General features: G+C 43.3%; 7 protein-coding genes and 1 long non-coding RNA gene across 9 annotated transcripts in view; 5 read left to right on the top strand and 3 right to left on the bottom strand.

Annotated features, from left to right (window-relative positions):
* LOC115734922 (zinc finger protein ZAT4-like) overlaps positions 1-3,233 on the top strand; it is a 23,343-nt gene extending 20,110 nt beyond the window's left edge. Inside the window, exon 2 of the mRNA XM_048281675.1 lies at positions 3,190-3,233. The gene's annotated coding sequence lies outside the window, so the exon portion shown is untranslated. The remainder of the gene's footprint in view (positions 1-3,189) is intronic.
* On the bottom strand, positions 3,005-23,433 carry LOC125315813. Its single transcript, XR_007199094.1, has 2 exons — positions 23,306-23,433; positions 3,005-3,239 (listed from the first exon to the last, which is right to left on the bottom strand). It is a non-coding gene; the product is annotated as an uncharacterized LOC125315813 (long non-coding RNA).
* On the bottom strand, positions 3,249-3,905 carry LOC115734943 (dCTP pyrophosphatase 1-like). The gene is made up of 2 exons (XM_030665973.2): positions 3,688-3,905; positions 3,249-3,494 (listed from the first exon to the last, which is right to left on the bottom strand). The coding sequence occupies exons 1-2, from the start codon at positions 3,832-3,834 to the stop codon at positions 3,270-3,272; spliced, it is 372 nt and encodes a 123-aa protein (XP_030521833.1). The 5' UTR covers positions 3,835-3,905; the 3' UTR covers positions 3,249-3,269.
* Positions 11,014-12,356, top strand: LOC115734942 (uncharacterized protein At5g01610-like). Its single transcript, XM_030665971.2, has 3 exons — positions 11,014-11,188; positions 11,657-11,711; positions 11,899-12,356. The coding sequence occupies exons 1-3, from the start codon at positions 11,102-11,104 to the stop codon at positions 12,276-12,278; spliced, it is 522 nt and encodes a 173-aa protein (XP_030521831.1). The 5' UTR covers positions 11,014-11,101; the 3' UTR covers positions 12,279-12,356.
* LOC115734946 (eukaryotic translation initiation factor 5A-2) lies at positions 12,704-15,192 on the top strand. Its single transcript, XM_030665977.2, has 5 exons — positions 12,704-12,947; positions 14,187-14,309; positions 14,400-14,456; positions 14,544-14,618; positions 14,841-15,192. Exons 1-5 carry the CDS (start codon positions 12,825-12,827, stop codon positions 14,940-14,942), a joined length of 480 nt encoding a protein of 159 aa, XP_030521837.1. The 5' UTR covers positions 12,704-12,824; the 3' UTR covers positions 14,943-15,192.
* On the bottom strand, positions 16,655-18,180 carry LOC115734931. The gene has a single exon (XM_030665957.2). It carries the CDS (start codon positions 18,118-18,120, stop codon positions 17,170-17,172), a length of 951 nt encoding a protein of 316 aa, XP_030521817.1. The 5' UTR covers positions 18,121-18,180; the 3' UTR covers positions 16,655-17,169.
* Positions 20,493-22,259, top strand: LOC115734936. The gene is made up of 2 exons (XM_030665963.2): positions 20,493-21,394; positions 21,707-22,259. The coding sequence occupies exons 1-2, from the start codon at positions 20,735-20,737 to the stop codon at positions 21,794-21,796; spliced, it is 750 nt and encodes a 249-aa protein (XP_030521823.1). The 5' UTR covers positions 20,493-20,734; the 3' UTR covers positions 21,797-22,259.
* Positions 23,314-25,929, top strand: LOC115734938 (NEP1-interacting protein-like 2). 2 transcript variants are annotated; one of them, XM_048281684.1, is made up of 4 exons: positions 23,314-23,679; positions 24,233-24,390; positions 25,221-25,379; positions 25,472-25,929. In XM_048281684.1, the coding sequence occupies exons 1-4, from the start codon at positions 23,472-23,474 to the stop codon at positions 25,616-25,618; spliced, it is 672 nt and encodes a 223-aa protein (XP_048137641.1). In that variant the 5' UTR covers positions 23,314-23,471; the 3' UTR covers positions 25,619-25,929. The 2 variants fall into 2 exon arrangements, with proteins under 2 accessions (XP_048137641.1, XP_030521825.1); XM_030665965.2 differs by having other exon boundaries at positions 23,317-23,679; positions 24,233-24,411.

Here is a 25,929-nt window from a genome sequence, read left to right as displayed (position 1 = left end):
AAGCAACCATCGAAAGCAAATCGTTAGGTAAAGCTCGCGCGAAAACGAGGTCCGCGGTTCAAATCTAGCGGGGGAGTTCATACATTCTACTCAGATGTCCAACACTGATGCGGGGATGGGACAACTTCTTCGAGTTGATACGGGCCCCCACGCAGGCGGCGATTGGATGAAACTGACGAATCCCGACAGTCTTGGTCGGACGGCGAGAACTTTCCACTCCACCAAGTATCGATCCCACTGATTAGGATTTCCGAGAGTATGCATTAATCATCATCATTCCACTTCCACTTCCACTAATCACGTGGCTTAAGCAATCACCCCGGGGTATTAAGATCCACCCAAATTCGGATACAGAGCGTTCGTACGGTAAAAACAAGCTTTGACCGTTGGTTTGTTGGCTGTCACTTGTCGTTGATGACGAGCCATTAATTCGACGCGTTGTCACGTCATGAATGATTAGAGGGAGAATTACCACAAAAAAATGATCCTAGATTTATTATAATTGTTTCAATTTAATTTTAAACTTCTTTTTTTTTTGCTAATTGAGTCATAAACCTTTTGTAATTGCGTCAATTCGGTCCATGTAGCCGATCAACGCCGATCTGATAATTTTTTAAATAATTTTTAGAATTTGGGCTGGCGACCTTCCCCGGCTGGCGGACGACGGCCCGTGAGCCCTTGCTTGCTGCCGGCGAGGGGTCGAGGCCCTCGCCGTAGGCCGGGTGAGGGATTGCGACCTCGCTAGTGTCAAGCAAGGGCCCGCGACCCTCACCGGTTGTCCGCAAGGGCTCGCAAGCCCTCGTCCAAGGGCCGATGGTCGGACTAAACCTTTCAAAAAATAAAATACACAAAAAGCTATTTAAAAAATTCAAAAAAATTATTAAAAAATTGCCACGTCGGCGCCACACAACAAAATGCATTGAATTGTCACAATTGCAAAATATTTATGATTCAATTGACAAAAAAAAAAAGACAGAATTAGCACAATTGTAATAGGTTTAGGAATTTTTTGGTATTTTTTTTCGATGATTGGATCATTGCTACATTTAAAGTTGTTTGTATTTTTCCTTTATGTCGCGAATGTAGAGATGGCCACGGGCCGGTTTGGGCCCAGAATCGGCCCAAGTCAAACCCGTAATCGGCCCATTGACTGGGCTTGCCAGTTCCAAACCGGAATCAACCCGTCCGATATGGGCCGGTTCCAAACCGGCTTTATAGCCATTTGTAAAAAAAAAAAAAAAAAAACTGGAAGGGCATTGATTACAATTTGATTACAAGCCCCTTCCCCCTCCCTTTTTCCTTCCCCAAATTTGATTATAATTTGTATTTAATAATTTATTATTTCATAATTTCATAATTTATTTTTTTATTTCATAATTAATTATTTAAAAAGTAAATTTAAAAATTGGAATCGGGCGTTGAACTGGCTCGGAACCGCCGGTTCCGGCCTGTGGCCATCACTAGACGAAGGAGTGCATTTGGTTCAACTTTTGGGAAATTTTTTTTAGGAAAAATGCAAGGGGCTCTACATTAAAGTTAATTTTTGAAATGTAAGTAGTGTTTGGTAAATTACAATTTAAAAATATATTAGAAAACAACTTTGGGTTAAATGGTGTTTGAAAAAAGCACAATTTGTAATCACTTTTGCTATGTAAAAACAAATTCAAAACCGGGGACGGGCTCATTGGGTTGTGTGGCCAAATTCGGATATACAATGTTCATACGAAAAAAAGAAAAAACCTCAGACAATGCTGGTTGATGATAGCTAGTTCTGGCCTCATCGACCAGCCTTGCGCCAAAAAGATGAATGATTATTACAAGGGGAAAATCGAAAAACGAAAAAATAACGAGGGTAGTTTTGGAAAAAAAATATTTAAACCCTAAGAATGCCCTTCCGAAAATGATAAAAATCCAGGGCGGCCTTAGGCTTCCAGCTTTATCAAGGCTATCATTTGGCCAAAGGGGTCCCTGAAAAATTTGCCAAAGACCCAAAATTTCCCACCCAAAGCCCCTTGGGAAAGTAGTTCCCAAACAGAGCCTACATCCTTGCAAGGACATAAGAAATTTTCTTGGGGATAAGAATACTAAGAGTGACATTTTTTGTATGGTACTTACTTAAGTGCCAAAAATTTTAGAAATAGATTACATGAGTGCCATCAGTAAATTGCCTCGCGGAAAAATTTGATGTGGCATAAATTAAAAACATATCATCCGACGTGGTTCGCCAGTGAGATGAAGCGAACAATTGAGAAGGCAAACAATATCATTTAGATATTTGATTAGAGAACCCTAACCAAGTTTAAAGAAATTGGGGCAAAGTCCAATTTTCTTCTTCAAGAGCCATAATCAAACTCTAATTCTTAAAACTGGGGCAACCCTTATCAAATTCACGATGGGGTATAGAAGCAGGAGAGGCGGCTCATAATTGTATCGACAAAGCCAAGACGAGGGTCAATATTTTTGCTATTGTCAACCAAGATTCGTCACGTACCATGCCTTAATTTTTCCCTCGACATTGTCGCCTTTTCCCGTGTCTTTAGTCTTCGTCTATAGAGAGAGAGAGAGAGAGAGAGAGAGCTTCTTCTTCTATGGGGTCTACGAGTTCCAGAAGAGGAAGCTTTTAGAGAAAGAAAAAAGACGTCGTTGTTTGAGAAAACATGTAGAGTCATTTCTACAGAGGAAGGATTTAGCGAAAAGGAGATAGAAATGACGACCTTTTGTATTCTTTTGTCATGTTGGGACGAAGATTTGCCATGTTGGGCTTCAATTTCCTTTTAAAAAGCCACGTCGGAATGAAAATTAAGTAAAAAAAGTCATGGAGGACGAATTGCCGGAATAGTACACTTAAGTGAACGATTTTGAGGTTGAAAATAATATTCAAGGGAGCGCCGTACGAAAGTTATGATATTGCTAGTGTTCCTATCTCAAACTTTTTCAACTACTACTATATTTTCCCTTCCACATGCAGCAGGATTCATCAATTCCATGGCACCACCACAAGCTCCGCATGAGAATCACTTCATTTATTAAAACACAGGAATGCCTCTGCTATTTTCTTGGCATTTCCCACGAATACAAGTACAATACTACTTGCCCTCAATCCACAAGAATGACCATTCAACAGCTCAGATGAAACTCGAAATAGATTTCACGCTCAGAGTTCGCATAGAAGGAAAGAACAAGGAAAAGCTCTCGTTCTCTCTCTCTCTCTCTCTCTCTCTCTCTCTCTCTCTCTCTCTCTCGCTCTCGGTTATGGGAAAGCTGATTAGTTAGGGTTTGACAACAGGGTACTTGCGAGCATTCTTGACGAGTTTGGAGAGAGCAGCTTGGCCGAGGTCGAGCCCACAGACATCGGCCAGTTGGACGAGGTAGAGCAGCACATCCGACAGCTCTTCCTCCAAGTGTTCCTTGTCGCTGGAGCTCCAGTTGGGGAGTCCTCTCTCCACTTCCCCTTTCCACTGGAATATCTCCGACAGCTCTCCCACCTCCCCCACCTGCACCGTCCATGATCAATCAGTTCGTCAGTTAGTCTAAACGTAGGTCTTGATCTTATAGGTTTTCCTTCTGTGATTATAACTATGGCGTTTCTTACATAACCTTACGGACGTAGCCGAAGATTTAAAAGGCGGGGAAACTCGAAACCACGATGAATAAACAGTATGTGTTGATTGTCTGATGAGTATGTACCAATGCTAAGAGCAGATTTCTGGGGCTGTGGTGCTTGTCCCATCCTCTGACCGCAGCAAACTCCGCCAACCTATCTCTCAGCTCTAGGAGGGAGACATCCTTGTTACTTCTTCTTGAGATCAACTCTTGACCATTTGGACTCTCCATTGTGTTTGCTACCCTCTCTCCCTCTCTTCTTTCTTTGCAAGAAACACTACTAATTCACTTGGCCCATGCACCTCCCTATTTAAAGACAACAAGGAGAGAGAGAGAGAGATACTGTTTCTTTTTTTGGAAATTATGAACCAAGTAAAATGTCTTCTTTTTTTGGAAATTACGAATCGAAGAAAATGTCTATGTCTGGTGTGGCCCACCCATGGTGCTCGCGAGCATCGTGACCTTGTATTAAGTTCATTTGTGCCGCCTAATACAAAGTAGTGTAATAGATTGTCGACGATATCTGTTCGTTCACGATGAAACGTAAGTATTTACAACGAAATTAGTCTTAGACAATATAGTGTTTATGATACTGTTTGTACACCCGAATAGATATTATTATACATGACGATTTCCTCGGACTGCCGAGCCCAACGGGGCCCGAAGCACAATTTTGGATGGCTGAAGTAAACGGTTTTCTTTCTAGAGTCCAAATCTGCCGACATCGGTCCACTCAAACCCGGTTAATCTTTATATGATCTTCAAATTACGTTCGGACTTAAGTCGGGACTTTTAGATCCGACAAATGGGTCGTCCAGTTCGAATTCACCAATTGATTGAGTTTGACTCTATCATGAATTGTGATAAACATGAGTTAATTTACAATAAATCATGATCCGACATGATATCGCGGACACCGTGGATAAACCCTTTGGGTGAGTGGAGAAGCACTTCGAGTATCCTTGTCTAATGACAAAAATATTGAGGGGCACGTGCAAGGGGGGCCGCCGTGAAAAAGATGTTTCCTATCTCTTCTTTCTTTTCCCATGACTTGATGTCACTCACTCCCCGCCTGCATACTCCTTGTCCTAAAACATAGGCAGCAAATTGGCCAGAGGCCAGATACTACCTACAAGATCTCCACCTTTTCCCAGTCCTTTTCCCTGTATAGGACAGCGCACTTGGATTGAGACAATTCTTTATTGCGACGAGTAACGAATGACAAGCATTGATTAACGATCGCCTTCCCTTAATCCATGATTACATAGGAATAATCATCGGACGCTTCGATCTATTGTCGATTATGTGGAAAGGGTGTGGCACGCTTATGATTAATGCTTTCAAATCCATCATCGATTAGCTTGCACTTGCTCCTTTTGATGAGCTTTCTTCACGACGTTTTTCTTCTTTCGGGTAACTAGAAGAGTACTTCATGCAATCACCAAACCTCTTAAGAGTGTAGGAATCCTTCTCTCACTGGACTTTAGGCACCAAACGATTAATCAGTTTTGTCTAGCGCATCGTTAATGGTAGACCGAGTTTCTTTCGTAAACTTAGGCTCCGTTTGTTTCGTGAAAAATATGGCGTTTTAAAAAAATATTTTTCAAGAAGTTCTTTTTCAGGAAAATGGCGATATTTTTCGGTTTTTGGTTAAAATCTGAAAATCAACTGGAAAATATTTTCCCCCATTTGGTACGGCCTTAAGAAAAATATAATTAAAAAAATCGATTTTTTTAATTATATTTTTTATATTTCTTTTCTTTTCTTTTTCTCTTTTTTCCTTCTTTCTCGATTGATCGCCAGCCACAGCAATGGCGGGGGTTGGTCTAGCAGCGGAAGAGATGGTCTCGAGCTTGTTGAGGGCGGATTTGCGAGCAGAGACAGGCGGTGTAAATGCACCGAGGGCGAGAGGGTCAGAGAGAGCCCTAACAAGAAAGATTGGAAAATGATTCCCATTTTTAAGAAATGGAAAATCATTTTCCCTGCTTTTAGAAGGGTCATTTTCCATAAAGGAAAATACTTTCTTTGACCACATCTTTTTCGCTCCCCAAACACCGTAAACTGGAGAAAATATTTTTTCAGGAAATTTTTTTCCGTGAAACAAACAGAGCGTTATGGGAAAAATAAAACCAAAAAAAAGAAAGAGAATCAATAGACGACATCGATTGCTTTCTCGTGGAGAAGTGATGTGGAGGAAAAGAGAGGGATGCGATTGGCTACATCATGCACGCCGGAAATTGCGATTCCAATCTGGACGATTCAGCAGCAAAATCCCACGTTCAGTTGTTCACCAGTACAAAGAGGGCTCCAAGAATTACTTTTGTTTTGTCTCCGAAGGGTTCATGTCCCTATCCTCGCTTGTAGATAGGTGCACTTTGTTTTTCCATTCTATATTTCAGATTGTTTTACATGGACAGACGATGGAAAGCCGGAGTTTTTCAATCGTTTCCTCATGGATTTCGTAATTGATGCATTCATTAGTAGTGTCGGGTTGTACAACAGAAGCTCAACTATCTCCACGTGAAGGAAAATGTCAAGTCCGAGTTGGATACACCTTCACTCACGGTCTTTCCAAGAGATCAATCATGGCGGCGCTCAATAGCTGCGATGATGACCACGATTTTCTTCCTCGAGATAGTGCACCAAACGCGGAAATATATTGGAGGCCCATCAACCGACCATTGGTTCCGATACTACTTGTATGATGCGCGGTACAATTCTGATATCAATAATCCAGGGGATCACCAAATTGGTAGCTCTAATATGACCCACCAACTTATCTTGTTAAATCTATCTTTAGTAAAAAAAAAAATTAAGCCAATGACTTGGGCCTATTAAGATATATGAATTACTCCATACCGCATCGAATATCTAACGCTGGATTTTTTTTTTTTAAAGCAACCGACATGTGCATTTCAACCAACAAAAAAAAAATTTCGGCGAAAAATGTTTAATAAGTTTCGGGATATTCGTTTATAAAATAATCCTTCCTTTTCTCCCCATATATATTTGGGGCCGAACCATGTGCTTTGGCCAAACAACATGCTTGGTATGTGGATTACGAGTTCCGACAAGTAATATTCGATCGTCCAAATCTGTTGGCTACAAAATAGGAAAAGCAGTAGCCGGTAGGAGGAGGGGTACACAATCCAAGATTTGGCTGACTCGTCTCCGCCGCGATGAAAAAGCAACTGATCAATTGCATCGTGATCGTGTTGTTTGAACAAAAAAACAAAAGAAAAATTGCATCGTGTTGCCATAAGGAAAACATGCAACTTCCGTTAAAAAAGTACTAAATTTATTGAAATTATGTCAATTAAGTAGTAAATTTTTTTTTTTTTTAGAATTGAGTCATAAAATTTTTACATATGTGGTAATCCAATCAATCCGAACAATTTTGAACGAAAATCGCTGGAGTGAATTGTTGCTAACGTAAACAATTTTGAATGATATTTTAATAACTTTTTTTGTATTTTGTTTTTTTCTTTTTTAGATAAAGGCCGGCGAGGGTCACCGGCCACATGCAATGGCTGACAACCCTTGCATGTCTCGGATCTAGCGAGGGGGGCGGAAGCCCTCGCCCGGTGCCGACGAGGTTCGGCCGGTGACCTAGTTGGAGAAAAATACAAAAAATTCATTAAAAATTCAAAAATTATTAAAGATTAATAAAAATTGTCTATTTCAATATCGGTCGGATCACGTAGGACGATGCATCCACGTCAGCAATTTTCAATCAAAAGTGGCCGGATGGACCGAATCGCCACAAATGCAAAATGTTTAGGACTGAATTGGCATAAAAAAGTTTAAGCCTGAATTGGCATAAAAATGTTTAAAGTTAAATTGACACTTTTATAATAGGTTTATGACTTTTTTGGTAATTTACCCAACTTTTGTACGGGCACGTGAATATCAAATGCTTTAGTTTGATGGTCGGAGGGAAATGTTGCTCGAATTTTTTAATTGAGATTTGAGAAGGCGACAGTGTAACAGTATAGCGATCCAATCTCAACTGCAAGCGTCATGAATGGCAAAAAATATTTAGCAATCATGGGAGGACTCACGTCTGATTTTATGTCTAGCATTCCACCGTTATATTGTCACACCGTCATGCTAGCATGATTCTTTTGAATTATGCTTACAAAATCACACATGTAGGGAAGCTAACCCTCACACGAACAAAATATTACAAGCAAGTATTACCGGCACGAACACGAGAAAACAACACTACGACACTCGGTGCATCGGTTGTGGACCTCTAGTCCTCGCATAAAAAAGCATTGCAAGTTGAGCAACTTGTTGTCGACACTTTGGCACTCTACTTAAAACACTTTTAGGATTCGACCCTGACCCTGAACAAAAAATTATTAACTTTGCACATTAGGAGCATTCTGTTTTAGTAGTAATAAGCCCACATGATTTCATTGTGGATTAGCCTGGTGTTGAATAGATTGAAGCAGGTAGGTTCTAAACTTAATTAAATTTTCTGGTCTAAGCTCGCAAGAGCATGAAATTCGGTCAAGCCCATTAAAAATCCACAATGGCCAAAAAATTCATACGTGAGGAGCACATGGGGTTTTGGTAAACTAGGAAAGATTGCATTTCTCAATCGTATTTTGAAGCAATAAGGTCATTATTACCTTCAAGACTTATGGTCATACGGGAATAAGAGACATTGGAGTGGGATACGCATTAGACGTTCACAGCACACGAAGAGTGCGCGCACGCGAGAAACATTGAAGCAAGGGCCAAGCTCTCTCCCTCTCCTCGCGCCGTGGCAATGCCCCGCGTCTCCGCTGCGCCCTGCCTTGCTTTCATCTGGTTTCTTGCCTCACCACCGTGTGCTGCAGCGTCGCCACCCAAAGTGGCAAAAGCTAGCAACGATCTGGCGAGCTAGCAGCGGTCCCGACGAGATCCAGCACCTTGACAAGCCCATCTACAGTGCCTCCAGCTTCTGACGTGCTACTGTACTGCCGCACCCGATAAGCCCAAGCTAACCTCCAGAGAACGACACCAGCCTCCCGGTGCCCCATAATGAAGCACCAGCACCGACCTCCCTGCCCGGCACCACAATAGTTGCCCTCGTTGCCGCACCTGGTGGAGCAGCCACCGAACCTCTGCCACACGCTTAAAGTTTTCTCGCAGTTTTTTTCCACAAAAAAACAATGCAACGTATTCATGATGTAATGTTCGTACAACGTTCACTTGAGTGCTGTAACTTTTTTCTCGACCACTTGGATGTCAAAAATTCTAAAAAAACATTCATTTGAGTGTCATAACTTTGAATTGATCACTATGCCATAACTATTTAAAAACATTCATCCAAGTGCCAAAAATCTACAATGTCATGACATTTTGAAATGAACGTTTTTCAAAGTTATGGCATTCCAGTGATCAATTGAAAAATTATGACAGTCAAGTGATCGCAAAAATATATATATGTGCCACTTGAGTGAGTGCCATACTTAAATCTCTCTCTTCATTCCGCCACCTATGAGGTTCGGGACGGCAAAAGCAATGAGCTCGCATAGGGCCAAGCTCCTCGGTGGCAAAAAGCTCAAGTTCACCAACTTTGCCGTGTGGGTACTCTCTCAGGAGGAGGTAGATTCCCAAATACAACCCTTTTGATCATTTCTTCGCATGTGCGTACCCGCAGTAGCATTCAAGTAATATCCTTTGATTTCACCTCTTTCAACCCGTGTTTCTTCGGCACAAATTAAAATAAGAAAGGTTCTCTCCAAAGCGTAAATGGTTGGGAGTTCACATTCTCACCATCTTTTGTAAAATCAAGTCCGCCATGTAGACATTCATAAAGCGCTCTACCGTAGTTCTTAGCGGATAAGCCTAATTTAGATTTTGTGGTATATCCAAATACATGAAGAGAAAAGAGACGGATGAAGGGCGTGGAGGTCGACGACGATGAGCTGATATTTATACGGAGAGGTTTTTTTTTTGTTTCAAAAGTAGATGAGAAATTAGTAGATAAAACAGTAATCTTTACTGATATCATCTCTAATTTGGAGTTAAATTCCAAAACTTAACGAGGAATTTCAAGCCAACCTAAGAGATGGGCTTCAATATTGAGGCCCAGGAAAAAAACTCAGTTGATCGAAGCTGTTTGTCCAGTAGGAGATTGTATGCTGGTCCAAAAGAGTTTTGTGCAATAGAGGAAAGGAAGAATTTAAGGGCAGTATGTAATCTGAAAGAGAACTTCAATCCTTGGAGAATATATGTGTTCTTCACCACCTTTGCTTTTTGCTAATATTGGGTGTCATTTTATCTATCAAAATATCCAACTACTTGTATCGGGTCAAAATTACCATCCCATCTTAGCGCAATCTTATAATCGTCGTTCGCCTAGGAATTATGTATGTCGGGAATTAAACCTCCGATCACGCTTTCTACGGGGTAGTATGATGTCGAGTCTTTGACTCTTCGCACCTTCTAGAGAAAACCTTTTCTTGGCCCCATTCTTTGTGAACGAGAAAATGATCCTTTCGTCGCAATGATCCTTTCGGCACTGAAGGAAAAATTGTAGGCCTTTGAGTCGATTTTGGGTTTTGATCAGCAGTTGTACCTTTTTATTACTTAGTAAAAAGGCGATGAGTGGGGACTAGTGCTATTGATGCCATCCGTGAGTTATCATAAGGGTCTCACATCCGCTATACAGTGTTTGGTTAAACGGGTAAAATTCTACCCAACATTTGCCAATCTAAAATCATTAAAAACACATAAACAATAAACATAAAATTATTCTAATTTTTCTGTAAACGATGAAATTTGTTGGAGGTTTTAGGTGTGTTGTAGCAATCCTTACTACCATAATTGAATGCTGTCATTACTGTCTTGAATTGCACGTAAAGCATTAAAAGCTCCTACAAGTCTCGGACCCAATTTTGAAATTTAATGGCATAATGGACACTTTGCCTACTTGGGAGACAAACTCCAACCTGTGAGACCTGCGGGAGTAAAGAAATAGAACAAGTCCGTCCGTTAAATATGAAACTTGCCTCTCAAGATTAATGAAAGTAATGATTATGTTAGAAAAAAAAAATGAGGAAGCAATTGAAGGTTGCGTATGTCCTCCACTTTATTGAGGCGTCTCAATTCGTGTCGTATGCATAATGCGTTGACACGTGTCGCTGGTCCTTTTGAAATCTACGATGGTACGCATGAAATGTGAGAGAACATGTGTCGAGATCTTATGCAAGTGAGACGGATTGAATTGGAAATGCTTTCTCACACCATCAAGATTCCTTGATGTGAACCGTAACATAACGATGTGAACTCTTACATGCATTTGTGTCATCATGCGGGTGTTAACCAAATGAGAATTAGCGGGGCACTCGTTTTTATATGATAATGGCAAGCTGTTAAAATGTCATTTGGTGGCACATCAAAGTGAGAAAGAGGCTTTTAGAGGCGGGGTTTTGGCCTGAGAGCTTCCTCCTCCTTCTTCTTCTTCTTTTGTCCTCTCCTAGTGAGCGAAGACAGAGAGGAAATGGAGAAAGCAATGACCAAGGCTGGGAGCTTTTGGATATCCAAGAAAGCCAAGCAAGAGATCTCCAACATCGCCGGCGATCTTTCAGTACGGTCGCGTTCACAACTATTCGAAAATCCTTCCCTTTCAATGGCATCTGCACTGGTCTGGTTTCATAAATTCTCTTGTCCTATGACCCTGTGATGTCATCTGCTATGGTTTCTTAACAAGCTTTCTTGTTCAGTAAGGTTGTTTGATGGTCATGTGCTTGTCATTCTTGGTATTGTTGCATAATATGATCGGGTCGATGCGATGAATTGCAAACAAATGTTGCTCGATCGAGTCGTTGTTGATCTGATTTTTTCCGTCATGCCTCTCTCTGCATACTGCTGGTTTCGCGCTGTAATGCCTTTCGGATGTCTCCCAATCGGCCGGCGTATGCTTTTTTTTTTTTTTTTTTTCTGTCTTGCCTCTCTCTGCAGACCGCCAGCTTTGTCTCACGAGCACTCTGTCTGATTTCTCAGTCACATGTTCGTCTCTGGACACTCTTCCTCATTAATATTCGTGTGTGTCCAGTCTATATCGGGCGCGGTCGAGGAGAAGGCAAAGTGGGTCGTTAACAAATTGAAAGGTACTGAACTGTTTTGGCTTTGGCTATTACAATAGAACAGCGACAGTAACTGGGTCACTTAGGTCAAGTACATTATGCTGTTGTTTTCTTATTGTATCCGTGTGATTGATTCTTGAACTCTGGCCCTTACAAAGTTTTGTCCGAACTATTACTCCTTTGCTGATTCCTTCGCTTGTTCCTCAATCAGGTAAGCCGCCGAAAGCGCTGCCCGATCTCCTCCGGGAGCACAACCTCCCCCCGGGCCTCTTCCCTCGGAACATCACGTGTTACGAGCTCGACGCGTCCAGGTCCAAGCTCGTCGTCCACCTGCCCTCCGCCTGCGAAGCCAGCTTCAAGGACAGGTCTGCCGTGAGGTATGCGAACCGCGTCAAAGGGACGCTCTCCAGAGGGAAGCTGGCCAGGATCGAAGGCATGAAGACCAAGGTCCTGGTGTGGGTGAAGGTCACCGGCGTGGCCGTCGAGGGCCACAATTCCGACAAAGTCTGGTTCATGGCCGGGGTCAAGAAGTCGAGGCCTAGGGACGCGTACGAAACGGTCCGCGACGCCATTCAAGTCGACGAGTTCTGAGATTTTTTTTTTTTTTTGGTCGGACTGCGCAGTAAATCGGCGAGCATCAGTTTCAGTTAATTCATATTCCTGTACGGATTGCAACATTTGTGATTTTTGAACAGATAAATTGAAGATTGTGAGCAACAATTTTTTTTCATTTTAGGTCTAAACTGTCCCATATTTCCGTCGATATACGCTCTATCAAATAGTCATGAATTTGTTTGACCAAATTCCATTCTCGATAAGCACAAGATCAAATCGTAGCGTCCCGGAAAACGCCAAACCATCCTCATCCTCATCCGATTACGACTTCGGAACCCACCATCCAACGGCCCAGAACCAATCGGGCCCCACCAACTCCCTCCTCGATGAAACCCTAGAGTCCGAAAGCCGTACGATCTACGCATACATATAAAACCCCCTCCCCCTCTTTCATTCTCTCTCTTTCTCTTTCTCTCTCTCTCTCTCTCTGTCTCTGTCTCTTGGGCTCCGCGAAATCCGTGCCGATATCGCCTAAACTCGTCCGAGCCCAGCTCACTTCCGATCCGCGCCGAGTCACCCGCCATGTCGGACGAGGAGCACCACTTCGAGTCCAAGGCCGACGCCGGAGCCTCCAAGACCTATCCTCAGCAGGCCGGCACGATCCGCAAGAACGGATACATCGTCATCAAAGGACGTCCTTGTAAGGTAATCATTGTGCCGTCTCTTGGTTATTGGATTGGCGTGTGCTGCTCGTGCTGCGATGTGGATATATGGTGACCTTAGATCGGGAGATTTTTGCCTTGTACGGGTGTGACTTTCGATAGGTTGTTTAAATGCGTGTCTGGATTTTCCTTTTTCTTTTGTTGATTCCGATCGAGATCTCTTAGGCTTCTTGAACCTCACTAGCGGACTGTTGTTGGATTTTTGCGTTGGTGCTGGAGATGCGATGATGTTCTTGCGCGTCGATTTTCACACTTAGATAATTGTTGTCTCGTGGAATTTGGTGGTGAAGCGTGCTTTCTTTCGAGCGCTTGAAGCTGTGGGCCCCTTTTTTTCTTTCTGAAATTAACTGCGGTTCAATGAATATGCGTTTGTGTTGCGCCTGAAATTCGAGGGAAATGGATCTGTGCTTACTGGTTGAGTGCTGCTGTTAGTAAATGTCTAATGTGTCACGAAATAACGAAAGATTTGAAAAATATTTTGTTAAGCATGGCCTCTTGTATTACGTGCCAAAATTAATTTTCGAAAATATGAAAATGTTTGGATATAGATTTTTGTTGGTAATGAAAATATTTTTTATTGATTACTTATTTCGAGCAATACCATCGATCATTTATAGAAAAAGCTTTTTTCAAATAATTCATTTTCGGCGAAACAAACGGAGCTTTAGTCAAGAGTCACTTACTGGTGTGAGCTTCTGTTTGAGATTCATGCTAATTTGCATCTCAAATTGTTTGATATTTATGTGATCACATGATGGTGTTGTGCCCTCTGTCTTTGGGACTCTTGTTGTTGGTAACTCTGCTCTCCCTTTTGTGTTCCCCCTTGGTTTGATCTTCTGTTTGATGCTTTTCTTTTTCTCTTTGATCTGCTGTATGATTTCAGAAAAAATTCTTTACTCTCCAGTCTGATTATTGCAAATTGGACGGCGTTCCTTTCCGTGAATGTGTAATATTTGATTTGAACCATGTTATTTTAGTGTGAATTACAAAGTATGTCCATTGTTTGTGTAACTTGCTCTCTCTTCTAGTGTCTACATTTCGTATGTTGCTAGTGAATTTTGTCAATGATTAGTGATAAATTTATACATGATAACAGCACAAAATCTCATTTTTTGAGATCTCTAGGGAGTACTTCTCTACTACATTCTTGCAGTTTTCTTTACGGTAGATTTATGGCTCCATGTATTGGTTTCTGGGCTGAAACTACTTTCTTCCCTTGAAGGTGGTTGAAGTTTCCACATCTAAGACTGGGAAGCATGGTCATGCCAAGTGTCACTTTGTTGCAATTGATATTTTCAATGGAAAGAAGCTTGAAGATATTGTCCCCTCATCCCATAACTGTGATGTATGTGTCTAAACAGTCCCTCTATCAGGTAACTTGGTTGTTTTGCTACTGTTTTTTTTAGAGGGGCTCATAGCTTTTTGCATCTTGCAGGTTCCCCATGTCAATCGTACCGACTACCAGCTTATTGACATCTCTGAGGATGGATTTGTATGAGCTATCTTTTTTCCCGCCCACCCTTGTTATTTTGTTTAGCTTTAATTTTGCAAGAGGTGTTGACTAGATTGCTTTCTTCAGGTGAGTCTGCTGACTGAAAATGGGAACACCAAGGATGACCTGAGGCTCCCAACTGATGATAATTTGCTGTCTCAGGTTAGTTAATTAGCATATGAGGACTGCCCAATCTAAGTTTCTTTGCTAGTTTAAGCTGGAGAGGAGTGAGTGGTGAAAACACTGTGTTAAACGCAAGTTGATATATTCTCCTGCTGATCTATGTTATCCTAGCAATGGGAGATTATGATCTACATCTATGTTTCTTTGTTCTTCTGCAATGGAATCTTTGCTGATCTCAAGTCATTCTACTGTTGATTGCAGATCAAGGATGGTTTTTCTGATGGAAAGGACCTGGTGGTGTCTGTGATGTCTTCCATGGGAGAAGAACAGATCTGTGCTCTTAAGGACATTGGCCCGAAGTAATAACAGCATGGTGGTCTTCGTACTTCAATTTAAAGATTCTCTAGCAAATTTTTCCAAGGATGCTATAGATATTATGTTAAGGTGATATATTCTTTTGGGTTCTGGTTGTGGAAGTGTATTTGAGGTGAGACCTGTATTAGATTTAAGATACTCTACTTTGGACTGCATTGTGTCAGGGTACTATTCAGCTGATGACCATCTGGAACAAGATGGGCAAATCTGCCAAAGAGTTGAAACAGACTTTTGTTAATTGTTGCACCTTCATCTATTTTCAGGGGTCTTTTCAACCACTTCACTCATTTAGAGCTGGAGATAGTTACTTTTATTTGGTCTGTCGGGTCTCTAATTCTTCTCTCTTAGACTTTCGTGTTATATTTTTTCAGAGGGCAAGAGTTCAATCACGCCCCCATGATACTAGCGTCTCCATCTTCAATTCCCTTTCCACTAGACCTTGTGCCTAGTCTAGAGATTGTTATTGCCTGCGCAACCTTCTAATAGATGTGTGTTGCCTGTGGCTTGGTTAAGCTTTACCGTTCTTTCTGGGCACTACCTGGAAAAGGCACCAAGGAACTTAACGTTTTCTTGTCATCCGTTTTAAGGCAAAACAATCTATCCTCTGGATTCTACTGAAGTACAATTGGCAACCGAATGTATTTGTAGTTCTATATTTATATAGCTGCAGAAATTCAATGCCCACATTAGAGGATCGATATGGGCCTGATTCCAGGTTTATTTCGAGGGATGGAATAGTTATACAATGATTAGCCGCCAATAGTAATGGGAGTTGTATGGTTTTGCCGTTGGGGACTTTGTTGCATTTCATTCATTCACTTTGTGTTGTCATATGAAGGGTTAACATTTTTATCAATTATAAGTCAAAAAAGGGGGGGTTGCCTCTTTTATTGCCTGCTTTTATGCTCCACTTCAGCGATTTCTCCTTGGTCACGGTCAAGCTGAACGGCACAGGAACAACTGCGAGGTAGGAAAGAGGTGGAGCATACGAGACAATAGGTATACATGTGTTTCTTATTTAACGGAAATAATATGACATACGATTCAATTGTATGTGTTTCTCATTACAGCACATTCTCATTACGGCACCTCAATTTTCCCCTGGCCAACGTGGCCTTCTTGTGTGTATTTTGCTGTTGTTTCTGCTGGAATCATCTGTTTTAAGCTGTTGCTAAATGCCGGTTCTGATCAGCGCGAGGTATGGATGTCGTGTTCCATCACCATCTACGAGGAAAACTCACCGTTCCCTCCCTGCGTATCTTTTAACGTGTAATATTCCGTAAGCACATTCACCTACAGGAATTTTCCATGGAAACACGTTTAGGTTTTATAAACGGTGGTTTGCTATTGAACACAGGTTAGTACCTAGAGCTTTTCTGGAGTGAGACCGGAGAAGACTACAATAGGAGGATTTGCTTCAGTTTGAAAACTGAAAAAGTTTCAATTTGATTTGATTCTCGTTTGAGACGGCCATGCGGATATATTTTCAAAAGGTCTTGTGTAGATACGTATTTTTGGTTTGAGGATTTCTCATAATGCTATGGAACTTAATACTTGAAAATTGCTAAATTTTGCAATATAGTTGTCTTCTCTTATTCCTCCAGAGCAAGATTGGTGGTCGAGTGGAGATTGTAAAACAATAACTCCTATAACTATGTTTTCTGGTCAATTAGCTAGTAAAAATTGGAGCAATAGTCTTGACTCAAAGAGGAAAATTACTTGTGTATTCATGATTTTGGTCAATTGTTAATCAAATTGCTTCCTTGATGTTGACTCAATTACAAACCCAGCAAGAGCAGACATTCAGGACACGAACTCTGAGAAGTAGTAAAGCTTATTTCTCCAAAGTGTAGCCGTGTCGACATGAGTGAAAACAACGTGAAATGTTGCAAAAGAATCTCCTGCTTTTGGTGGCTCCAACACATGTAGATCTCTCTTTGTTTTAAGCCCCTAGGCTTTGGATCTCTTTATGTCTAGATGATCTTGACCGTTTGCCTGATTTCTCTCTTCTAGCAGCAAGAAAAGGCAAGTCTCTCAAGCTCCAATTTTTTTATTCTTCTGACTTATCAGTATATCGCGTGTTGGCGGAAATGTACAAGCAAGGAGGACAATCCCTCTCTGGCCTCCTCAAAAATTCCAACTTTCAGCAAAACTGTCCTGACTCTGGAATCTTCAGGTTCTCGGGAGTTTTGATGTCGCCGTCGTGGGTTTCGATCTAGAAGTACCGTTGATCTTCGCTGCCGCGACGGGTGATGGAACTGTTCTTGCAGCTTTTGAAGAAAATGCAGGTGAGTACTGTGTCGAGAACTATGAGTATCGAATACAAATAGGCAATGAGCCATCCTTCCACGGCCACTGGAAGTATCGGCCCCTTCTTCATGCCGTAGGCCCTCATGACCCGGAATTGAAACAATGCTTCCGTGCCGGCCAGGGCCAAATTCACGGGCACCGCCAGGGAAAGAGCTGTGGAAGTCGATCCCCTGATCAAGGCGCACGCCTTTAGGATCGCGACGAATCCGCCAGTTCTCTCCATGCCTGATAAGACCAGCGCCAAGTTGCATATCACCAGAGCATGCGCTAAGATGATGGAGTAGAGGATCGCGCCGGCTGCCGAGAGCAGGAGGGTGTAATTCGAGGAACCGGGCTGTGGCCCACCGAGGCAGTTGAACGCAAAGAAGAGGAGGAAGAAGGCGGTGGAGTTGGCGGAGAGGATCACGAGAGAGTTGCAGACGTAAGTGGCGAGGAGCGGCTTGTAAATCGATAGGAACAAGGAGAGCGAGGACGGGACGGATGGCTTCGTCCCGGCGAGGGATCGAATGACGGAGGACTTGGCGAGGAGTAGGAAGGAGAGGGCGAAGGGGAGGGCGAGGAACGAAGACGACAGCGTCTGGGAGAGCTTGAAGTTGAGCAGGGCGAAGAACTCAGAGGAAGGCGGGAATCCGGCCGCGTCGAAGAGGGCTCGGAGGCGGGAGTGTACGGTCAGGGCGAGGGGGGAGGAGGAGGCGGGAACGAGGGCTTGCGAGAGGAGGATGGAGACGGAGAAGGGCAGCGCGAGCAGCGCGGACGTCGAGGTGAAGTAGTGGTAGTTTTGAAGGAAAGTGTGGATCGACCTTCGCAGGATCGTCCCCGTCGAGGCCGTCGGCGTTCTTCCCGCAGCCTCTTCCATGGAGAGGAGGTTAGGACAGAGGCATGAAACGGGCGGTGGTGGTGCTGCTGCGTCTCTCGATTGCGTCGTAGAGGAGAGCCCTGCGGGGCTTCTGATGCTTCCTCCTCTTTTCAAGTAATCTTGCCTCTCTTTCTCTCTCTCTGGTTGTGAAGTATGTGTTAATGGTGGGTGATTAGGAAGGTGGGTGTCATTGGAGGAATAAGATAGGCCAACAACTGAGAAACTAACGAAAGGCCAGAGGAGTTGGAGTTGTTTGGGGGGATTGTGATTAACAAGGCGACTTCCTTGGACTCACCGAGGTTTAATGTCTTTGAGATCTCCTCTCCAAAAATCCCATTTGCAAGTTACCCCCTTTTTTACCCACCAGGCCGAGTCGGGTCGGATCGGATCATGTACACCCGGCTTATGAGGTGCCAATAGGACATGGCTTTCCCTTTCAAATTACTTTCGTTAGAGGTCGTTTCTTGTAGGGTGTTCCTTCTTTTCTCTCTCCAAACCTCCGTATTTTCCTTTCGCAATATTGCTTGCACATACTATCCTCGTGTTTTAGCACATAGCAAGACGTCAGGAAAACCTGAATTCTCATTTTATTTCTATTCTCTATTCGACCCATCTTGTCATTCTTATCACAGGAAAACGAGCTCAAAAGACCATATCGGGGAAAAAGTTTAGACAACGACGTAAAACGAGTGGATCCTATGAAACCAATGGACTAATGTGCGGAAATATTTGGTCATGGAGTAACTTGCAATTATATTAAAAAATAAAAAGAGAGAGGGGGGGTCATGATTTGATGGGTACGCTATTGCAAAAGTGGGAAGAGGAGGGTCCATGGCTCTCTGTAACCATTTTGGCAAGCTCTTCTTGTGGGGGAGTGATGGATCCTTAGCCTTCAAGAATAATGACAGATGGGAGGAAACGGAATGAATAAATGAAGGATTGGTGTGTGGATTGTAGACCCCGTCTCGTTTGGCTTTGCTTCTTCTTCAATCAAAGCCTTGTGTGGAGATAGAAAATTAAAAAAATAAAGTAAAAATTAAAACAAATAATTTACTATAACTATAGGGGAAATGAAGAAAAATTATGGGGAAAGCAGCTTGTTTTGTAAACGGTTTTATTGGTAGGAAAAATAGATGGGTTAACAAGAAGGGGGATGTGCAAGAACTGTTGACCCAACCAAAATTTATGACGTGGCATTTCCAGTTTGCAAAAATCGATGATGTTCTTTTTTTTTTCAATTTTTTAAACTTTGTGGGTAGGAAGGAATAGAATGGATAGCTACATTGCTTCCGTGGATGGTCAAATTGTATTCTTTCCATAGCTCACTAACTTGTCAATGCCCTTGGGTTTGGTGACCTTCCTAATTTCAAAAGGGTTAAACTGCGGGCGATTAATTCTCGGTCCGGTCCGGTTCCACCCTAGGAATGGGAATCGACCCGGGAGGATCGGTTCTCAATATCAAGAACAGGGAACCGGACCGGACGGTCTTGGGATCGTACCGATCGGCCGTGAACATCTCCGTGAACGGTGGAAAAAATTTCGTCCGTTCGTTCTTATAAGCGATTATTTATGGGAAAATATTTTTCGGATTATTTATTTTTCGCGAAACAGACGACGCATGCAATGTTTATATGACCCCCTTAAATTTTTGACTTCGAACCTATAGGAGGAAGGGAGATCACCCTGTGCTAAGGCCAGGGCATACCGCAGCCCTAGCGGGGCCTCATAGTAGATTTACATATCGCCTATCAAACGGAGCTGTCGGCAACTGAGATAATATCCTAAGTTAAGTTATCAAGTTAATCATATCTAAGTTAAGAAAAGCCCATGTCACACTACCAAAGAGGCAAGAAATCTCAAATCGACCATGGAATTCGATGCTTTCGGTTGGCGGGTTGCCTTCACCGATGAACATTAGTTAGAATGTGCACTGTCACCATAGAATCAACCCTTGAAACAGTTTCAGTTCCTTCGTTCTCGGATGAACTTTTTATCTACTGAATTTGCTTGACCGGAAGCTATTTACCTTCTCGAAAGTTTTGGGCAGTCCTTATGAAAAAAATAGTTAAAAGAGTCTATCGATTGGCTGTTCAAAATAGAAAAATTTGTAGTCAAAATGAGAGCAGCTTCCCTCATTAATTGGAGGGAAAATGTCGAATTGGACAGTTCATTTAAAGACGAAACCGATTGCGACCCCCACACGAAAGGCGACGACATTCCAATGAAGCAACTAATTGGGCTTGGGCTTCTCGTTCACTGGCCAATGGGGCGAAATACCATGTAGTTGGGCCATTGTTTATGGGCCTTGGCCCATTTGGAGAGCCCACTATCGTGCCTCGTCAGGCCCAATACCCAAAAGGCCGGAGTTCCAATCGATCCCCGTCTAGCGACAATCTAGGATCCGCCCGAGCCTCGTTGGACGATGATTGGTCGTTTCGTCACCAGAAGCGCAGCGAAATGGTTTGGGCTGGGCGCTACCCCTACGCCTCTCTCTCTCTCTGCGACGCCGTCTCTCCATCTCGCAATCGCGAGTAGGATGTTTGCCTTCTCCAGTTCCCAGGGTCTTGTTGTTCTGATCAAAAGGTGGTGGAGTTATTGGTTGGTTTGACAAGAGATGTTGGGACCAGATGGGGGTCTGCCAGAGCCGCAGCGAGCTGTCGATCCCATGAGCTTGTGCTGCTCCTCAGAGCCCCACATGGGTCGTTCCAGACTATGGTCGATGGTTGTCATCAGAGAGTCTCCCGTCGACGGCAGCCTCGATGGCAAAGACGGAGTCTTGAGCGTTTTCCCTCCGAGCAACCATGAAAATCTGCGCGTCCCCTCCGGACCCTGCGACGAACAGCGAAGCCCATGTCCGATTTTGCCTCCGTCCTCCGATTTGCTCCCCTCCCCATCGCAGTTCTTCACTTCGTCGTCGTCGTCGTCCTCCTCCTCATCCTCTTCATCTTCTTCATGTTCGTCTTCATTTTCGTCGTCCGATGTTGATGATGAGCTCCAAGAGGAACCGCAGCCGTCAGATTCGGCGGTCCAAGTCGGAGAACCGGGTCGAGCCGCGGGGTTGCTGCGATTGGGATTTAGAGTGTTGGGTTCGAAGGTTTTTGGTGCCATGAGCTCCTTCTTTGGCCGTAGCTCTGCGACGGAGGGACTGTTTTGGCTGTCCGTTACTTCGGCGGCGGTAGTGCTGTGGTGGGTATGCGCGCGATTTCGTTTGCTGCGGCTGAGACACAGAGAGAGAGTGGATGGTTTGATGCGCGTGGTTAAAGAGCGAGACGAGGTTAGTTTGATTACATGCGAAGTGTTTGTTGAAATACCCATTAGAGTATCTGGCTAGAAATGCTAGTATGGCTTGGATCATTGTGGGCCAAGTGTGGCCTGTTTTCCTTTGTATCGCCAAATTCAGTTCCTCCCCCAAGACGTTATTATGTTTAGTGCATAGCTTGATGTGACTGCTCCAAAAGTCGAGTAATATTTTGAATTCGCATGGCCGATTTTGAGCGACTAGATGGTTGTCTTCAGTTCTTGCCATTTCATGGTGTTACGAAGTTATGGAAATTGGATTTAACTCCCATTGAACTCTCATTTGCAGAAAATCGCCCATCTCCTGCATCAAATTGCTCAAATGAACGAGGTGTTGCTGTCACGGCACAAAGCTTTGACTTCCAAATTGCCTGGATGAGTACGAACCCGGACTCCATAGGTTCTGGAGCATGTATCTTTTATAATCGACATTCTTTTGTCTCGAGCAAGGCCAAACTGGCTGAATTTGGATGCTTCTCGCCTCAAATCCCTCTGAACTGGATGATGATTGCAGTATTGCTTCCCTCTACAAGATTGTGACACCAGAGGCTTAGAAGAACATCGAGAAGGGATCACGGATTTAGGCTCCGGATAAGTAGTCTAGTCTTTGGAGCCTGGCAAGGGGTAGACCTGCTTGGGTTGGGGTAACTATATATCTTCGTACTTCGTCATCTTTCTGCTGAATGTATCCTTATAGGGCTTAATATTTCGATTAGTCTAATACCATTATTTCCTAGATCAAGTATTCTTGTGCAGTCTAATGAATCGCTGCCCGAGTTCTACTTGTATTGACTTATTTATGGTTGTTTCTTCTTGTCCTACGGACAGCTTTTGCCGCTTTCCGAATTCTGTCTACCAAACCCTTGTTCGGATGTGATTGTCGGTTCCGATGCAGCACATGCAGGAATGACAAGATTCCACTCTGATGTTAGTTTGCCAATTGACCCGATTGTGTGATCTCTTTGAGCCATACTTGATGAACGTGTACAGTGTCACGTATGAGCACGGGGGAGGAATATTAGAGCCGAAAGTTAGAAGTAGGGGTTGGTTTCCCCTACCTTGCAATGCAAAAATGTGGAAGAAAAACTATGTGGTAAGAAAGATGTCACCTTCGTTTTGCTCCTGCCGTAAGAAGAGGGGAAGAGTAGGACCCTTGCAAATGGAGTTGGCGTGCTCAAAGACGGAGAGAGTCACGCCCCTATCGGATGGGTCATCTGTGTTTAATGACACCGCTCTTCTTTGCTGAACGAAGTAGCTCCCAATTGAATCCTTTTCACATAAATGAAACCCGCGACCTGGTCGCACGACAGCAATGTGTGTGGCTTGCTGAATTCATGAAGCCACCAGCAAACATTAACCCCCCAGCGAAAAGAAGAACAACACCGCTTCGTTAATCGCGTGAGACTTCGTGCTACAACGGCTCGTGTCAATCGCGTGTCCTGCAAAGGATCTGCTCGATCAAGTCTTCAAAAATTTTCGTTAACGAGGGTCAATCTTATTTAATTGGAAATTAATGATCTTGTACGCATTGAGGTGATATGATGGGACATGCTGAAGCTGACAAGCTTTGCCGGCTTGATGGGCATATCTGGTTTTTCACAAGAAAGATGTGGAATTTCTGATTTGGTCCCTAAACTAAACCGGCAACACAAGGGCTGAACGGGGATCTCCCCAGAATTTCTATGAATTCACTGTGCGTTTCCCCTGCCTTCAACCATTGAATTTCACCAGAATTTTATAAATTGGCTGTGCGTTTCCTCTGTCTTCACTACATTTTCTTTTCAAAAACTCAAGTTAACGGATCTTCATCTTCACGTCTCCTTTCATTCCGTATTGGCCGGCACCTACCGTTTATACTTGTGCCCTGCCAACCCCACCCCCCTACAACCCCCCAAACGAGAGATGGTCTCACACTCTCGCAGTACTTGGCCAGCACACGTTAATCCATTTCCACGACAGGATGGGGCTTAAATTTCTCAACTTTGGCCATCGCTTGTGCTAAAGATCACTTTTTTTGGTTCCCTTTTTCATTTTCCTAAGCTCGTCTTGATTCCATGGAGGTGGCCTTTCGCTGCACCTGTTCCCGCTACCGAGCAGACTTGGCGGCTTGCAGCTTCTGCGGCGCCTTCCCGCTGGCGCCGGAGGAGCCGCACGACTGGCCCGCTGTGGGGAGGTTGTTGGGAGGGGCCTGGGGTTTCCGGCATGTACTCTGGTTGGCTATCGCCGTGCTGTTAGGCCCTCTTGTTGGGCTTTTCGCTCTTGGTAAGAAGATAACGATTTTTTTTTTTTTTGCCTGTTTCTTTTCTTAATCATCGTTTGGCGAGTAAGCTTCGTTTAATGGAGTTTGGGTGTTTAGTTGGGTTTCCTTTGTGAGGGGTCATAGGATAAATTCTTGGTCTCGGCGTGGATGGTCTGTGTTGGAACAGTGCGAGGTAGAATTGGTGTAGTGTTCACTGGACTAAAGTACTGCTTGTTTACGACGTGAAATCATTACGTCAGGTGGTTCTTGGTTCAAATTGAGCTCGGGATGTCTTCTCTAGACTTGCTCATGGCCGCAGCTTTAAGTTAGTTTCCTGCGGTACTTTGAATCTCTGATTACCATGCCCTTGCTCGTGATGATTTCGCTAGAACTGAAATTGCTCGAGCTTTCTGCCTTTCAACTATTTGCACATCTCTGTTGGTGAAGTTTTAAGGCGGCCGGCATGTCCTCTGTGCCTCTTGAGGGACTTCAATTCCTGTAATCTGGTGATAGGAAGGGGAAAACAAACGAAGAAAACTTTGATGATGGCTTGACATGCTTGCACTCCACTTTTAGGTGGAGCTTTCTTGGGAGCAATTGCGGGTGCTTTAGCTGGTCGAGCATCTAATCGTGGTCTTATACAAGGAGCGGTGTTAGGAGCCATTGCTGGAGCGGTATTGTCAATGGAGGTTTTGGAAACGTCCCGTGCCTATTGGTGTCGAGAGCAAACAGACGTACCTGGCACATCATCTATGGTTAGTTTGATAAAAATCAGCACCCTTTATCGAATCTCTCTGGTCATGCTTTGTAAATTTCTCCCAGTTATAGTGGGATCTTGTCTTTTTTTTTTTGGGTTACATAGCCTACATTCTTTGCTCATCAACATGATGTTCTAGTAATCTTGGTACTTCATTATGTTTGACTTAGTACATTGGGCGTGTCCGTAGAAAGAGCAGCAATCAGTTAAGCTATGTAACAGTGCTTGTCTTATCTTGAAGCTTAGCACTTGTGCTGCAAAAGCTTCTTTGTTTTTAAAGAACATACTCTTCACCATGAACATCTTTTAGTTGGCTCGTATTTTTTCTTTTTCCTGTTTAACCCTTTTAACTGGGTTCAGTTGTATAAGTAAATTCTTTGCAAACCTTCGAAATAAATCTGAAAAATGGTTCGTCTTTCCAGGCAAAACACTTCTTAATTTGCAGCTGCGTAGCAATAGTTGTTAGAAATGATGGGCAGTAATTCCGATGTAACTATCATGGCTAAATTATTGGAATAATTAGGTTTATTGGGAACACTGCATAAGAAAACTGCAGACTGCTTGTTTGCCATTTCATAACATTGCAAGAAAGGATTTGCAATAGTTGTTTCGTATTGTCAAAGTGATTGAGTGCTTATTGTTTCGGCTATAAAAGTTACAGTTCAGATTTTGCGACCTCATTCCATCCGTATATGACAGCGCTTATGATAAAAAAGCCTTATTCCTGCCGATGTTTGGGAGCTTGTGGCTTAACTAATGCATATGATGGAGGTTAAACTTGTGAACTCGTTTTGTTGGAGTGAACAGGTAGATGATGATAGTTGGAGGTTCATTGAAATTCCTGATGTATATGATGAGTTAGTATCCAGAGGATTGTCACAAGATGCTCTGAAGAGACTGCCGTCTGAGGTCATCATGGAAGACATGAAGGCAATGCAGAGCATTTGCTGTGCAATTTGTTTGCAGGTTAGTTTCTCGTAAGGTACATATTATACGGTTGATCATTGCGCGCATTGTCACTATTTAATGCGCAGTTATTGCTCGTGTCTTACCATCAGGATATCGAAGTCGGAGAAACTGTAAGGAGCTTACCCCTTTGCCACCATGTGTTTCACTTGACATGTGTTGATAAGTGGCTCCTTAGGTGCGGTTCATGCCCTGTTTGCAGACAGCATGTCAAGTGTAAAGCTCTTTGCATCTCGTAGAGGATGTAAACTTTGGATCGGAGGACATAGCTTTTAACACGTTCCCTGCTCATTGTGCTCTAATTAAGGCACTCGTGGAGGCCTGAGGCCTTTGCCGAGGTAAAGCTGACCATTTTTCATGAGCGCTCTCATGCAGCGCTGCCCTTGTGATCCTGTGGTGCGGCTGCTCCATCACGGTCACGGTAGCTCTTGCGTGACGGAGGATTTATAGAGACGATATAGCATTTCTAGCAGGATAATTGTAAATCCCTCCATCTCTTTGTATAGACTCGAGAAGTTGAAAGGTCATGTTCAATGGGCTTCCGACTTTT

The sequence above is a fragment of the Rhodamnia argentea genome, chromosome 7 (genome assembly GCF_020921035.1).
Source record: "Rhodamnia argentea isolate NSW1041297 chromosome 7, ASM2092103v1, whole genome shotgun sequence".
NCBI classification, from domain to species: Eukaryota; Viridiplantae; Streptophyta; class Magnoliopsida; order Myrtales; family Myrtaceae; genus Rhodamnia; species Rhodamnia argentea.
Note: the sequence above shows the minus strand (reverse complement) of the source record. Positions and strands in the feature narration are given on the sequence as shown.

Coding starts and splice junctions, on each gene's coding strand:
- LOC115734942 (XM_030665971.2), top strand. CDS start 11,102: ATGGAGAAAGCAATGACCAAGGCTGGGAGCTTTTGGATATCCAAGAAA. Junction 11,189..11,656: donor ACATCGCCGGCGATCTTTCA/GTACGGTCGCGT, acceptor GTGTGTGTCCAG/TCTATATCGGGCGCGGTCGA. Junction 11,712..11,898: donor GGTCGTTAACAAATTGAAAG/GTACTGAACTGT, acceptor TTCCTCAATCAG/GTAAGCCGCCGAAAGCGCTG.
- LOC115734946 (XM_030665977.2), top strand. CDS start 12,825: ATGTCGGACGAGGAGCACCACTTCGAGTCCAAGGCCGACGCCGGAGCC. Junction 12,948..14,186: donor TCAAAGGACGTCCTTGTAAG/GTAATCATTGTG, acceptor CTTCCCTTGAAG/GTGGTTGAAGTTTCCACATC. Junction 14,619..14,840: donor ATGATAATTTGCTGTCTCAG/GTTAGTTAATTA, acceptor TGTTGATTGCAG/ATCAAGGATGGTTTTTCTGA.
- LOC115734943 (XM_030665973.2), bottom strand. CDS start 3,834: ATGGAGAGTCCAAATGGTCAAGAGTTGATCTCAAGAAGAAGTAACAAG. Junction 3,495..3,687: donor GAAATCTGCTCTTAGCATTG/GTACATACTCAT, acceptor TGGACGGTGCAG/GTGGGGGAGGTGGGAGAGCT.
- LOC115734938 (XM_030665965.2), top strand. CDS start 23,472: ATGGAGGTGGCCTTTCGCTGCACCTGTTCCCGCTACCGAGCAGACTTG. Junction 23,680..24,232: donor TGTTGGGCTTTTCGCTCTTG/GTAAGAAGATAA, acceptor CTCCACTTTTAG/GTGGAGCTTTCTTGGGAGCA. Junction 25,380..25,471: donor GCTGTGCAATTTGTTTGCAG/GTTAGTTTCTCG, acceptor TCTTACCATCAG/GATATCGAAGTCGGAGAAAC.
- LOC115734931 (XM_030665957.2), bottom strand. CDS start 18,120: ATGGAAGAGGCTGCGGGAAGAACGCCGACGGCCTCGACGGGGACGATC.
- LOC115734936 (XM_030665963.2), top strand. CDS start 20,735: ATGTTGGGACCAGATGGGGGTCTGCCAGAGCCGCAGCGAGCTGTCGAT. Junction 21,395..21,706: donor TGGTTAAAGAGCGAGACGAG/GTTAGTTTGATT, acceptor TCTCATTTGCAG/AAAATCGCCCATCTCCTGCA.